The following is a 15,216-nucleotide window of genomic DNA, read 5'->3' on the forward strand; positions in this document are numbered from 1 at the left end:
AATTCAGAGGAAAAGAAATACAGATGACTTTTAAACTTGTAAAAGTAGTTAAGCCTCACTCATTAAAAAAAAGAAAAAAAAGAAATACAAATTAAAACTACATTGTAACACCTTACTTCTCACCAGTTAAGTGGATAAATATCCAAAAATTTGCATAATCTTTTGGCCAGGCTATAGGTAAAATAAATACTCTCTTATATTACTAATAAAAGTGAGAATGGTTCTGTCTCTGGAGAGAACTTTGACATCTAGCATAATTAAATGTGTATTTACCTTTGATTAAGCAATCCCACTTCTAGGAACGTATCCTAAAGATAAACTGGAAAAAATATGGAAAGATATATTTTAAAGCCATTGGTTGTGGCTTATTTGTTTGGGCCAAAGATTGGAACACAAATGTACATCAGTAAGAGAATTCAATGCAGCCCTAAATAAAATGGATAAAGGGGGACGAGGAAGTGACATCAGGAAGATGGCAGAATAGGAAGCTCTAAACGCTCTTTCTTCCACAGAGACAGAGACTGACAGAATACTTCTGCGAGAAATCCAGAAACTAGTTAAAAGTTTCTTGCACACCATCCACATGGAAGCTTGACTGGAAATTAATGACACTCCCTATTTAAATTGTAGACGCTCCTACCCGCCATGCCTGAACGTGCTGGGCTTGTAGGAGGAAACCCCCAACTCCCACCTTATTCCCTGGGGAGGGAAAGGAGTTTAACACTTCCAACTGACTTTTAGTGTGGGGGCTGCTTGAGAGATTTGTCTTGCTTGTGTTCAAATATTGACAAAAACAGGTGCTGGGTTGGGTATCCCTGAGAACAGACATCAGTTCTGCATTACGGCCTGTAGTACCACAGACAGACACTAGGTGGAACCCTAAGCCTGGTTTACTACAGTTCCAGAAAGCAGCAATATTGCGGTTAGACACCAGGGGGAGCTCCTGAGTAGAAGCGAGCAAACGTTTTCAAACTGATGTATGCAAAGCTGAGAGGACACATACCAAGAAAAGGGTTGAGAGTCGCCTGAATCTCCACCCAGGCTCTGTAGAGAAAGTCCTGCCAGCATGAAGCCAGACCACAAAGTCTGGAGAGTTTGCTGATTCTTCAGATGCTGAAATCTCAACAGCAACAAATAAGACATACAAAGAAAGAGCCAACCGTGGAAACAATTAGATATCCAGAAACAAAACTTTTAAAAAAGGAGACATATGAATTAACAGATAAAGAATTAAAAATTACCATCATAAGGATGCCCAACTAATTAAAAGAAAGCATAGATAGATACTAAACAAAATCAGGAAAATGGTACATGAACAAAGCGGGAATATCATCAAAGAGGGAGAAACTACAGAAGAGCCAAACAGAAGAACAATAACTGAATTGAAAATGTTACTGGAGGGACTCCACAGCAGATGTGACCAGGCAGAAGAAAGAATCAGTGAACTCTGAAAGCAGGACTTCACAAAATTATTGAGGCAGGGGAGCAAAAGAGAAAAAAGAAGAAGAAAAATGAGCAGAATCTGAGGGATTTATGGACAAGCCAAACAACATATGCAGTCCCAGAAGGTAAAGTAATAGAGAAAGAGGCAGAATGCCTATTTAAAGAAACAATGGCCCAAACTTCCCAAATCCGAGAAGAAAGATGGATATACAAATTCAAGAAACTTAACACAAAGTCAGAGTCTTGAAAGCAGCAAAAGAAAAGCAACTTGTCACATGCAATGATAACCACGGAGAAACTTTCTATAGCATATACACAAAGGGAAATGGAAAGGAAATCAACACATGTCACTACAAAAAAAAATCAATGAAACATGAAGGAAGACAGCAAGAGAGGAACAAAGGGAAAAGAAAGACGAAAAAGCTGCAAGACAGAAAACTGAACAAAAATGGCAATAGTAAGTCCTTCCATGCCAGTAATTACTTTATATGTAAAGGTTTTAAACATACCAATTCAAAGACAGACTAGCTGAATGGATTTAAAAAAAAATTCATCTTCATTCTGCCTACAAGAAATTCACTTTAGATGTTAGGACTCACAGACTGAAAGAGAAAGGGTAGAAAAAGATACTTCATACAACAGAAGCCTGGGAGAGCAGTGGTGGCCATACTTATATCAGCAAAATAGACTTTAAGATAAAAACTGTCACAGGAGACAAAGAAAAACATTATATAAGGATAAAAGGGCCAATTCACTGGGTAGATATAACAAATTATAAATATATATGCTGCTAACATGAGAGCAGTCAAATATGTGAAGCAAACATTGATGAAAGGGAAGGGAGAAACAGCAACACAGTAATAGGAGAAGATTTCAATACCCTACCTTAGAGCAACCATCAGTCGTTAGAGGCTCAGTAAGGAAAGAGAAGACTTGAACACTATAGATTCTCTATGCCTAACCCAACAATACACATGGAACATTCTCTCAGAAAGATGATGTGTTATATCACAAAAGAGGTTCTAACAAAGTTTAGAATGTTGAAATTATACTAAATATTTTCTCTGACCACGATGGGCTGAAACTGGAATTCAGTAGCAAAAGGAAAACATGAAAATCCAAAACTATGTGAAAATTAAACAACATACTCTTTAATAGCCAATGAGTCAAAGAAGAAATCACCAGAGAATTTAGAAAATATCTGGAAACAAATGAAAACAAAAACACAACATACCAAAATGTATGGAATTCACCCTAGCAGTACTAAGAGGAAAGTTCATAGCAATAAATTTGTATGTTAAAAAAAAAAAAAAGATCTCAAGTCAACAACCTAACCTTAAGGAACTCGAAAACTCAAGGAACTAGAAAAAGAAGAACAAACAAAACTCAAAGTCAGCAGAAATAAGGAAATTATAAAGGTTGGAGCAGAGATAAATGAAACAGAGACTAGAAAAACAATAGAAAAAAAATCAAGAAAACCTAGAATTGGTTTTTTGAAAAGATCAACAAAATTGACAAAACTTTCCTAGACCAACTAAAAAAAGAGAAATAAGAAATGAAAGAGAAGACGTTAAAACTGGTATCACAGAAATAAAAAATTTTAGGAGACTACTATGAACAATTATATGCCAACAAATTGGAAAAGCTAGAAGAAATTGATAAATTTTAGAAACCTACAGCCTACGGAGGTTAAATCATGAAGAAAATTTTAAAAGTCTGAACAAATCTGTAACTAGTGAGGAGACTGAAGCAGTAATCAAAAACTTCTCCACAAAGAAAAGCCCAGGATCAGATGGTTTCATTGGTGAATTCTACCAAATATTTAAAGAAGAATTAGCACTAGTCCTTTTCAAACTCTACCAAAGAATTGAAGAGGAGAGGAGACTCCCAAACTCATGAGGCCAGCATTACCCTGATACCAAAACTAGACAAGGACACAACAGGAGAAGAAAACTATAGACCAATATCCCTGATGAATATTGATTTAAAAGTCCTAAGCAAAACATTAGGCAAACCAAATTCAGCAGCACATTAAAAACATCATACATCATGTCCAGGGGAGACTTATACTTGGAATGTAAGGATGGTTCAACATAGGAGAATCACTCAGTATTATACACTACATGAAGAAAAGACTGTCATCTCAATCAGTGCAGAAAAGTGACAAAATTCAACACTCTTTCATGATAAAAGCACTCAACAAACCAAGAATAGAAGGAAACTACCTCAGTGTAATAAATGCCATATATGAAAACCCACACCTGGGGAAAGACTGAAAGCTTTTCCTCTAAAATTAAGGACAAGGCAAGGATGCCCAATTTTACCACTACTGTTTGCCATATACTGAAGTTCTAGCCAGAGCAGACAAGGAAAAGAAATTAAAGACATGCTAATTGGCAAAGAATTACAATATCTCTGCTCACACATGACATGATCTCATATGTAGAAGACCCTGAAGATTACACACACACAAACTGTTGGAACTAATACAATAATTCAGCTAAGTTGCAGAATACAAAATCAACACTCAAAAACTTGGTTGCATTCCTATACACTAACAGTAACCAATCAGAAAAAGAAATTTTAGAAACAATCCCATTTACTATAGCATCAAAAAAGTTAAAATACTTAAGAATAAACTCCACCAAGGAGGTGAAAGATGTGTACACTGAAAACTATAAAACATAGCTAAAAAAAATCAAAGAAAATATAAATAAATGGAAAGACAGCTCATGCTCGTGGATCAGAAGGCTTAAATATTGTTAAAATGTGTAAGCTGCCCAAAGTGATCTATAGATTCAATGCAATCCCTACCAAAATCCCAATGGCATTTTTTTTCAGAAAGAGAAAAAAAATCCTAAAACAGATATGGAATATGAGAGACCATGAATAGCCAAAACAATCTTAAAAAGAAGAGCAAAGTTGGAGGCCTCACACTCTCTGACTTCAAAGCATACTACAAAGCACCAGTAATTAGGATGGTGTGGTCCTGACATAGTCACAGATATACAGAACAGTGGAACCGAATAGAGAGCCCAGAAATAAACCTTTGCATACATGTAGCCAAATGATTGTTGACAATGGTGCCTAGACTACACAGTGAGGGAAAAGCAAATGGTTTGGGGAAAACTGGATATCCACATGCAAAAGAAGAAAAGAAAAACTGAAGTTGGTTGCTTACCTTACACCATGTAAAAAATTAACTCAAAATGGATTAAAGACTTTAAATGTATGATCAAAAACTATTAAACTCCTAGATAAAAACATAGGAGAAAGTTTCAGGGTACTGGTTTTGGGAATGATTTCTTGGATATAAACCAAAAAAGACAGGCAACAAAATAAAAAATAAACAAATTGAACTTTACCAAACTTAAGAACTTCTGCTCATCAGAAGACATAATCAGCAGAGTGCAATGTAATCTATGGAACTGGAGCAAATAATTGCAAATCATACATCTTGTAGGAGATTAATATTCAGAATATATAAGGAAGATTTACAACTCAAGAACAGCAATAACAACAATAACAAAAAACCAAATAACCAAATTTAAAAATAGGCAACAGATTTTAATAGACATTTCCCCCCCCAAAAAAAAAATATATATATATGTAAGTATGTATATATGCAACTGGTCATTAAGCACATGAAAAGATGCTCAACGTTAATCACTAAGGAAATGTAAATCAAAATGACAAGACATCACCTCACAGCCGTCAGAATGTCCACTATCAAAAGAATAGATAATAAGTGTTGGCAAGGATGCAAGGATGTGGAGAATCTGGAACCTTTGTGCACTGTTAGTGGTAATGTAAAATGGTGCAGCCATTATGAAAAATAGTATTGGTGTTTCTCAAAAAGAGGGAAATAGAGTTACCATATATGATCTAGCAATTCCACTTCTGGATACATACCCAAAAGAACTCAGATCCATGTTCCGAAGAGATATTCATGTACACATGTTCATTGCAGCATTATTCACAATAGCCAAGAGGTGGGAGTAACCCAGGTGTCCACTGACAGATGGATAAAGGAGCTGTGGTGTCTACATCCAATGCAATGTTATGCACCCTTTAAAAAGAAGGAAATTCTGTCGCATACTACAATATTGATAAACCTTGGGGACATTATGCTAAGCTAAATAAGCCAATCTCCAAAGAGCAAATATTGTATGAGTCCACTCTTATGGAATATATAAAGTAGTCAAAATTATAGAAACAGAAAGTAGAAAGTAGTTGCCAAGTGGTTGCTGGGGGAGGCAGTTCGTGTTTAATGGCTGTAGTGTTTCAGTGTTGCAACATGGAAAAGTCCTAGAGACTTTTGCACAACAGTGTTACTTAACACTACTGAAATAAACATTTTAAAATGGTTAGGACGATAAATTTAGAGTTACATGTTTTTTACTGTAATAATTTTTTTAAAAAATAAGGAAGATCTCTATATGGTAATGTGCATTATTTTCAAGATACATTGTTAAGGAAACAAAATGGCACCTGGTATGCAGCACATGATACATAGGAGTGTAGCACACGAGGGGGAAAAGGAGTGCTGTTACCTGTTCTGTTAGGAGAAGAGATACACACATAGTCTGCGTGTTTTCTGGTAATTTCAAAAAGAAACAAAGAATAAACAAAAACAAATACAATAAATGACCTCTAGGCAGAGTAGAAGGAAGGGATTAGAAGTGAGACTTTGAATATGTATATAGTATTTTTACATACATAAAATACATATATTAGTATACTTTTGACTTTAGAATCATCAATATTTTTAGACTTAAAAAATGAAAGTATTTTTAGATGTGGGTAGCAGATTGAGTTTTTTCAGTGTTTAATTTTACTTCCTGCCGAAAGAATATATATTATTCCCTTTAGGTTATTTATTTTTAATGTTCGTTGTTGATTTGTGTGTAATTAATGTGAAATTCTCCACCACTAGGTATAACCTGCATTTAAATTACTCTGTTCTCTTGCTTAATTAATCCTTTGAAAACAAGACTTCTACTCCTACCTCAGCAACTAAGTATTTTAATCAAGTCAGCATTAATGTAGCAATTAGAAACCTACTTTGAGATGTTCACTAAAAATATACTATCACAGTGATATTTTAAGTTTAGTTTGGGTAAACAATTAAATAAGAGTACTTTTTCCCTTTGCTTTTCATTTTCTGTTAGGTTTGCGTCTCACAAACTTGTGTCTTTGGAAGTTATCGTTGAGGATGTGCGTCAGGGGTTTGCTTTTGTTCAACTTTTGACTATACCAGTCAGGTCTCAGATGACAGAAAACCTTCATACTGTTATTGCTGTTCATCTTTTCCTGAGCTTTTAAATTTCTTTTTGTGGTCCATGCCTCCTATATACTTTGAAGACCAGCTTCTCCTAAAGCCAGAATTCTCCTTTAGGCAAAGGTGCTTTGGGAGCACTAGCAAAGCCACCTTCGTGTTGACTTCATTGGACAAAATTTGCAGAGCAGTTAAGAGCATTTACTATGGTGCAGAATTACCTGGGTTTGAATCTGGTTTTTTTCCATTTAGCTGTGTGCCCTGGGCAAGTCACTTAGCCCCGGTTTTTCATCTTTAAAGTGAGAATGATAGCAATACCCACCTCATAATTTGCTACATGTAGATTAGATGGGTTAAGATGTATCAAGCCTAGAAAAGACCTGCCACTTGGCAAGTATTGTATAAGTGTTAATCGCTTAAATTAAAACTTGATAGACACAGTTTACCTCAGATTCCTAACGGTCTTGTTGACCCTAGATATTGATCAGCACTCTGGTCCCATTCCTCTTGGATTTTTCTTGCTAACCTTTAAGTCTTTTTGTTCTGAGCTGAAATTTGTGATCACTGAAGCCACCTAGTGATAATTAATTTGATTTTGATAGTATTAACAAATACACCTTGCCACTTCATCTGGTTTTTCTAAATAAACTTTTCTTCGTTGTCTTGTTTCTTCACTTCTATACTTTTTTAAAATGCAGGTATCTTTCAAGAGCTTCATCTGTCTTTGTCCATCTTAGCCTCGCCACTGCTTCCAGCTGCTTCCAGAGGTAGTGGGGAGGTTCCTCCAAGTCTCATCTTTTCAACACAAATGTTACCATATTTAATGAGAATGATAAAAAGATTTATTCCAATCTTGTATATCTTGTGGAGCTCTTTGCCCTCTGACTTACTTGATTCCATTGTCTCTTCCCATTTCCCTCCCTCTTGACTGGATATTATCATGAATTCTCATTCATTTTTCTTATTTATTTGCACCTTTGTTCCTCATGGATACATAATAGATAACTTAGTAATTTTTTTTACTTATATTGTTGGTATGATTTTAGTTTCTTATTCATGAGAATATTCTTATTCATAGACATGAAGAGCCTTGGTTAAGATGATAAATTACTCATGAAAAACTGGGAACGCTGATTGCTCCTGCCTAAGTCTATTTCTTTCTCACCTGTACTTGAATAGAAGATAAGATACTTTTGCTTCTATTTATTAGAGAATCTTTTTGGGGAATGACTAAATTGGGGGCTCTTTACTGTTTTGTTATTTGGCTATTATTGTGAGGGATTGAAAGTCGTGTCAAACAAGGGCCGTTCTACATTTTAATAATCTTCCACTGGTGTTTGAAATTTTAAACTAGATTATACATTCAGCAGAGATGTGCCAAGTATTTATTATATTCTTTGGACTGTGCTGAGCACTGGGAATAAAAAGAATTTAACATGGTCTCTGACTCCAGAGGACTGAATCCTGACGAGACACTGCAGTGTAGGGCAGAGAGCTTCAGCCTCGGAGTTACCACTCCCAGCTCTGCCTCTTACCAGTGTGTTATAAAGAACAGGTCGTCTTAATCTCTAAATGATCTTTATAATCTTGTCTACATCTGCGATTCCAAGATTTTCTTAAAGTTAGTTAAGGTTGTTATAAGGATCCAATTGGAAAAAAAAATTATTAAAGTACTTTTAAAACTATTACATGTGGTCTACACAAAGATGTTACTAATTATTTACTAATTGGACATTATTGACTAATGCTTTTAGTCCAAAGACCAGATGCCTTAAGTGTTATAACTAGGTTCCAGAAGTTTAAGGAAAAGGGTGACCTTTTCGTAACTGGCTTCAAATTCTAGGGGTATACTAGGGTATCTGTTATCTCCTTATTGAGTAAAACAGGTTCTCTGTAAATATGCATTGATTTAAACCGTAGGCTTCAGAAACTCAGTATAATTATAAAGTAAATCACAGTCCTTGTGGTTTGGGATTATCTATTCTATATTAGGCTTATGAAATTCTGAGTTAATAGGTAATTGTTTCTTACTATGGAATAATTGTATTTGTGTAAATACGACTGAACATTTACAGCTTGCCATATGACCACCATGTCTAAATGTAGAATACATTACTTTTGGGGGTCAATTTTCTTTGACTTTTTTGTCCACTAAACATCTTCGAGTATCTGACATACGCTAGGCCTGCAGATTTATGGGTTCTTTTAAGAAGTACAGCTGTCGTTGTGTTTGTAGGTTTTTAAAACCACTGCTATTATGCAGGAGGACTTAGTCAATAAGCCAGTTCAAAAGAGTTGAATCAGTAATTGTGTTTTAGTTATTATTAATAGATATTTGTTCTCAGATCTAAATAATAGTTTCAGATCTCTGAATTTTTTTATTGTTAAGCATTATGATTCTCACTAGTGTGATGGTTCTTCAGAAGTTTTCATAAGGTATGCCCTTTGGTTTGTTTAAAATTATTGCTAAATAGTTTTATTTACTGTTGAAATGGTGAGACTGACTCAAAGCTGCTTTTGAAGTAAGATTTAAATGTGTTTTTATTTACAAAGTTACTGGCAATAAAGAATAATAACTACTCTAGCTTTTTTAGTCTGCAAGCATTTAAGCTTTCACATTAATTTTATGCTTCTGATTATATGATTATAAATTTGATTTACCTTCAGCTTTTGAGGAATGAAACTATTACCATGTTTTACTGGTAAACTCATGTACCTAATAACTCATTCTTTTTATGTATGCCAGGAGAATACTACTGCATTGTTAAAGCTAGAATTGAGTTAGTCAACCAGAAGTGAACCTCTAATTGTTTCCAAATGCTTACTTTTGGGGTTTGGATGTAGCTCTAAGTATTAGCTCAGTCAGGAATTTGCTAAGTTTGTCTTTTTCCCCATATCCTTTCATTATGGCTAGATAGATCCACGCTAAAATCTGTTTTATGATTCCCTAGTATGATAGTTAATCAGAAAAACATGGACACAAAGTCCTGAGCTAAACACAATTTTAAAAGGCAAAAATATAGTTTCTATAGGTTTCTTTTACATTTTTATAACCTTCTTTTACATTATTATAGAAATTGACCTTCATTCTAAATTGCTTATCACGTAATTTAGCAAGCACCTTTTCCTCCCCACCCCAGTTTCATGATCTGGTTATGGCTCCTACAGCTAAAATTCTTAACAACATTTTAAAATTCTTACTGGAGAAAATTGGTGTGATACTTCCATGTGCTCTGGTGAAATGCTTGCTGCTGTTAAATGTAAACATTTACGTACCTAAGCCGGCAACCATTCCACATTGTCTAATATTATCTAAATCAGTCAAAACCTCAGTCATTTCCTCCTATCAGTTATATCTTTTATTTATTTTAAAGTAAGTGCTTGCTTCTAATGTTATTTTTATTAAAACATTTATCTACATTATGGTTCTTGAGTGTTAAAGTGAGTGATCTCTGAGAGTAAGTTGTCAGCATACTAATTAAAAAAAAATGCACCAAAAGTTCATGGGAAATGAAAATGGATACCTGCTGAATGTACAGTTGTTGTTTTGAATTCGCATGTGCTTTCTTACAAATGGTGGGTCCTAGATAAGTTTGTTGCCTGATTTCCATCGACTTCTACAGGCTTTTTCAGTGGTTTTGAATTCCTCTGAAGGGAGGTATTGTGTATTATTTACCCTGTTATTTCTGGGGCCTCGCAGTGCCCGGCTTGTGGTCGGTGTACAGTGTGTGCTTGTTGACTTGAACTTTGGCGTCAGAAGACCTGCTCTTACCACTCTGGCTCTCCCATTCACTAGCTGTGTCCTTAGGCAAGTTACTTCGGTGCAGTGGGCCTCCATTTCCACAACTCTAGAGTAAGGTTCTATCTGGTTCTAGAAAACTTGATGCCAGCAAAGCGTAGAGTAGTGCTTAATGATTGCTAACCCCCCGTTAGTAATGGGTTAAATTGGTTTGCCAAGCCTGTCTGTTTGGTGATGCTGTCGTGTGTTATTGTTGTTTTAGTATATAAAAGCTCACTTATATTTTCTTTCATTTCCAAATATATTCTCTCTCTAGTAGTATTCCTTGTGGCTTGACCAGTTTTTCCTTACTGAATGATAATAAATTAATGAAATTGCTTAGATATTTCATCCATTCCCTCATTTTATAGATGAAAAAACTGATGCTCTGGAAGGTTGTGCTATTCATCTGAAGCTACTTAATGGCATAATTAGAACCCAAGTCTCATGATTTCCATTTGAATGATTTTCCACCTCACTTATCTCCAGGCATTAGTAGTAGTATCTTGAGATGAAGATTGGAGAAAAAAATGATCAAAATAGCTAAATTTAGTAGGCATGTGGGAAAAAATACTTTTTCTTATTCTCAGTTGTTCTAGGGGAACCACTTTGTGCCTCATTTTCTGAGAAGAACAATAAGGGAAGTAGGAAAACATAAAGATTGTAAATTAGGTTTATAAAAACATTCAGTGACTGACCCTGTCTTTTTCCTGAGACATGAGGATGGAGAGAGGAAATAAAAACCTCGTAATGGTTGGTGTGTGCCTTATTATTCTATCATGATGCTTTTCTTTGGCTTTTTTGTAAACCCAGGGAGACCTCACCTTTTCAATAATAGCACGGTAGTTAGAAACAGACAGTAATCTTCAGGTTAGATGCCGGAATAAACAATGTTCTTTCCCCGTCAAAATCCTTAACTCCACTTCCGGTTGCTTTCCATCCATCCTTCCTCCAGCCTTACTCTAGGTGTCGCAGAGAGGACATTTCATACAGTTTGGAGGACAGTTTAGAATCAGGAAATAAACCCTAAAAGGGGTGACACTTGAAATTTTCAAGAAGGAATGGAAGCCAGACTAAAGGGCAGTTTAGGGACAGCTCTAGGCAGAGGCTACAGCATGAGCCACAGCATGGAGGAGCAGAGAGCGGAAAGGAAAGCGCAAGTGTGTTTATGTCTCACGGAGCTCAAAGTGTGGAGCAAGAACGACAGGAGGCGAAGCTGGGGGGCAGATCAAGACGGACGCCGTGTGCAAGAGCTTACACTTGAGCCCCAAGGCAGTAGGGAGCTTTTAATGGATTTTTCTTACTGAGGAAGAGATAGAGTTAGGTATTGATTTTAGTTAGATTAGTCTAGTAGCTCTTTTAGAATGGTTATATTAGTTATCTATAGATGCATAACAAGTTACACAAAAACCTGGTAGCTGAAATAATACACGTTATTATCTTTGTCTTGGTTCAGGAACCTGGGCATGGCTAACTGGGCTCTCTGACTCAGGCTCTCTCAAGGTCACAGTCAAGGTGTCAGCCAGGGCTACAGTCATTCCAAGGCTCATCTGGGGAGAATCCACTTCCAAGCTCACTGAAGCAGCTGTCGACAGTACTGAGTTTCTTCTGGGCTGTGGGACTCTCAGTTCCTCTCCACAGGACAGCTCACAACGTGGCAGCTGTGAGCCAGCAAGTGAGAGGGCGACAGAGCAGGGTGAGCGGGATGGAAGCCAGAGTCGTTGAAGATAGAAGTGACATTCGTCACCCTTACCCTGTTTTATTCATTAGAAGCAGGTCACTAGGTCCGGCCCACACTCAAGGAGTTGGGGTTACACAAGAGCAGGAATGCTAGGGAGGCAGGGGTCACTGAGATCCATCTGCGAAGCTGCCTGTCACAGTGGACTTAAGGAAGTAAGACAAGAGACAAAGGAACCACTTAGGAGGCTATTATAATAATGCAAGTGAAGATGTGGGGGATTATTGTAGACATAACGTAATAGAATGAAGGGGAGGGGATGGAGTCAGGAAATACTCAGAATGTTAAACCATGAGCACTTGGTGATTTGGAGCATGAGGGTTGTAAAGGAGAAGAAGCAATTAAGGGTGGCCTCTTAATTATTCTTGCTGCACAAATCACTGTTTGACTGAAGAATATTTTCATTTGAATGTGACTTAAACTCCTGCCCACCTTGAGCTTTTATATTCATTACTGCCATCCCTTCCACACTTTACGTTTTCTAAGCTTGCCCTTGGTGTCACTTCACTGTGTCTTCACTACATCCAGTCAGACGCTGTTTTCTCAGCATCTCTCAGTACTGTTCCTGTTTTTACCCTCCTTGTCAAGGCATTTATCACTGTACACAAGGTATGGGAACAGTCTACCAATTCCTTCCCTGTGGCCTTTCCTTTCTTTAATCTAGATTCTAAAACATCTAACATTCACATACCTATCATTCATTTAACCAGCAAGTATTTACTGTGGGCCTGCTTGGTGACCAGCGCTCTTCTAGGCCTCCTTGGGGATATGAGAACGAGCAAGGCGAGCATCGCCCTCTCCTCTGAGTCCTCACTGGGATCTTTCCTTTCCATCTGTCCGAAATACCACTCAGCCTTTAGGGTTCACTTCAACTTCTACCTTCCTTAGAAGGTGTGTGTGTGTGTATATCTTTCTCCTACAGCTCTGATCAAGAGGGGCTTTATTTTGGAAATTCTGAGATTCTACAGGTCTAAGAGAAAAGCACTGGCATAAGCTATTAAGTGTAATGAAGCTGTTCCTGACCTCCCGTCTCAGTCTGCTGCAAACCATAGCACACCGCCGTACCCCTGGCTCACTGCGCTCCCCTGCAGAACTTTTTAAAAATGCAGGTGCCTCAGGCTTCCCTCAAAGATTCTCATTCAATATGTCAGAAAAGAAAACAAACAAGACTCCAAGGTGAATTTGATGTGTAGCTAGTTTATAAAACTACTGTATTAAAGTCACCCTCACCATTACACCATTAATTGCTTTGTGTGCATTTAATCATCCGAATAGCCTAAAGCAGTAATTTCCACATACCAGTTGAGGACCAGCTACCTCAGTTCACATAGTCTTCTGGGCCCTGTCCCTAGAGGTGCTGGTTCACTAGCTCTGTGGTTATGACCAGGCTCCTATATATTGTTTAACAATCAAAGAAGACTGATAAATCATCGGTTTGCAAAAATACTGAATGAATGAAATATTGGACTTAATATACCAGGTTAATTTTTTTTTGTATTTTCTTTAACAGTGCTGTTCAGATAAATGCATGTAAATATTTGATAAATGTTAAGGACCTGTTGGCCATGATATGCTTTATAGATTATCCTGGAAGATTCTAGCTATTTGAAGTCATACTTTAAATGACAGTTGAGCAATTGCTGGGTTTAGATTTTTAGATGCTCCCATACTATTCAGCAGTATAAGGTTAGTGTTTCATGCGTTGATACATTTTATCTACTTTAGATAATAATTTACCACATGAAAAATTTAGAACAGTGATTGGATCTTTTTCCTCACATGATTCTAGTAAATATTTATTATAGTCTACTGTCGGGGGGTGTACTTGTACTTGAAGGACAGGATCCTCAGAATGTGGCTTTAATAAGTTTGTTGTCTTTTTTCTCTTTAGTGTTATTCCTCTTTTAAGAGAATCTGTTGGGATATTAATGCAGAGAACTCCTCCTTTTTTGGAAAATACTCTGCCTCAGTGCTATCAGAGGGTAAGTTTCAAAGCTTCCAAACCATTGGGTTTTAGCTGTTTCCAAGCTGTTAGGGGTTTTAACTTTTACAAATATGGGTAGCATGTGTGTATAATTTAGTATTTCTTCCAGGATTGAGTGCTGACCATGAATGCCATTTATACAAACCAGAATAAAAGCATTGGAAAATATTGAGCTTCACTAAAGAAAATGTGTAGAAATTTTCCTCATCTAGAAATCAAGCAACTCTTTTAAAATATAACTATGAATAGCAGATACTATAAGCATTTATTCAACATATATTTTTTGAGCTCTCCCTTTATGCCATGTATTCTTCTAAGGTACTAGGGATGTAGTGGTAAACAGGATAGACAGCGTCTCTGTTCTCAGAGAACTTACAGCCTGGTGGGGAAACAGGCACTAAACAATAAGTCAATAAATAAGAAAATACCAGCGATGATTGCTGTAATAGAAGTAAAACAAAGTGATGCGGTAGACTTGGATGGCTACATCGCATTTATTGAGGAAGTCATATTTAAGGAAATTTAAATCTTGTTGACAAGAAGGAGCTCGACATATGAAAATCTTGGCGAAGAGTGTCCAGGCAAGGAAAATGCTAATGCAGAAAGTTCTATGGCTGGAACTAATTTAGTGTGTTTGAAAAACAGGGGGGAAAGTCATTGTGGCTGAAGCATAATAAATGAAGGGAAGAGTGGCTGGAAAAGTTGGAGAGGGCGGCAGCGGCCAGATCACATAGCGGTTTTAGCCCTACTCGGTTTAGATTTAATTCTCATTCAGTGGGAAGCATTAGAAAGCTTTTAGCAGGGAGAGTGTCATAAAATTTAAGTTTGTAAAAGTTTAGCCTGCTTGCTATTAGAGAATAAGTTCTAGGGAGAATGAAAGCAAAGAAAACCAGATAAGAGGCTATTGTCATCTAAGTGGAAAATTCTTGACTTGGACTGTAGTGGGAGCAGTGAAGATGGAGCTAAGTACAGGTTTTGGCTGTGTTTTTGGGGGT

The 15,216-nt window shown here is 36.8% G+C and overlaps 1 protein-coding gene across 3 annotated transcripts in view; it reads left to right on the forward strand.

The window, feature by feature from the left end:
• SLC30A7 (solute carrier family 30 member 7) overlaps positions 1-15,216 on the forward strand; it is an 83,450-nt gene that overhangs the window by 39,524 nt on the left and 28,710 nt on the right. For all 3 annotated transcript variants that reach the window (XM_045513261.2, XM_074370051.1, XM_010950455.3), the window contains one exon: positions 14,129-14,219. In XM_045513261.2, coding sequence (XP_045369217.2) covers positions 14,129-14,219 — 91 coding nt within the window. The remainder of the gene's footprint in view (positions 1-14,128; positions 14,220-15,216) is intronic.

The sequence above is a fragment of the Camelus bactrianus genome, chromosome 9 (assembly GCF_048773025.1).
Source record: "Camelus bactrianus isolate YW-2024 breed Bactrian camel chromosome 9, ASM4877302v1, whole genome shotgun sequence".
Classification (NCBI taxonomy): Eukaryota; Metazoa; Chordata; class Mammalia; order Artiodactyla; family Camelidae; genus Camelus; species Camelus bactrianus.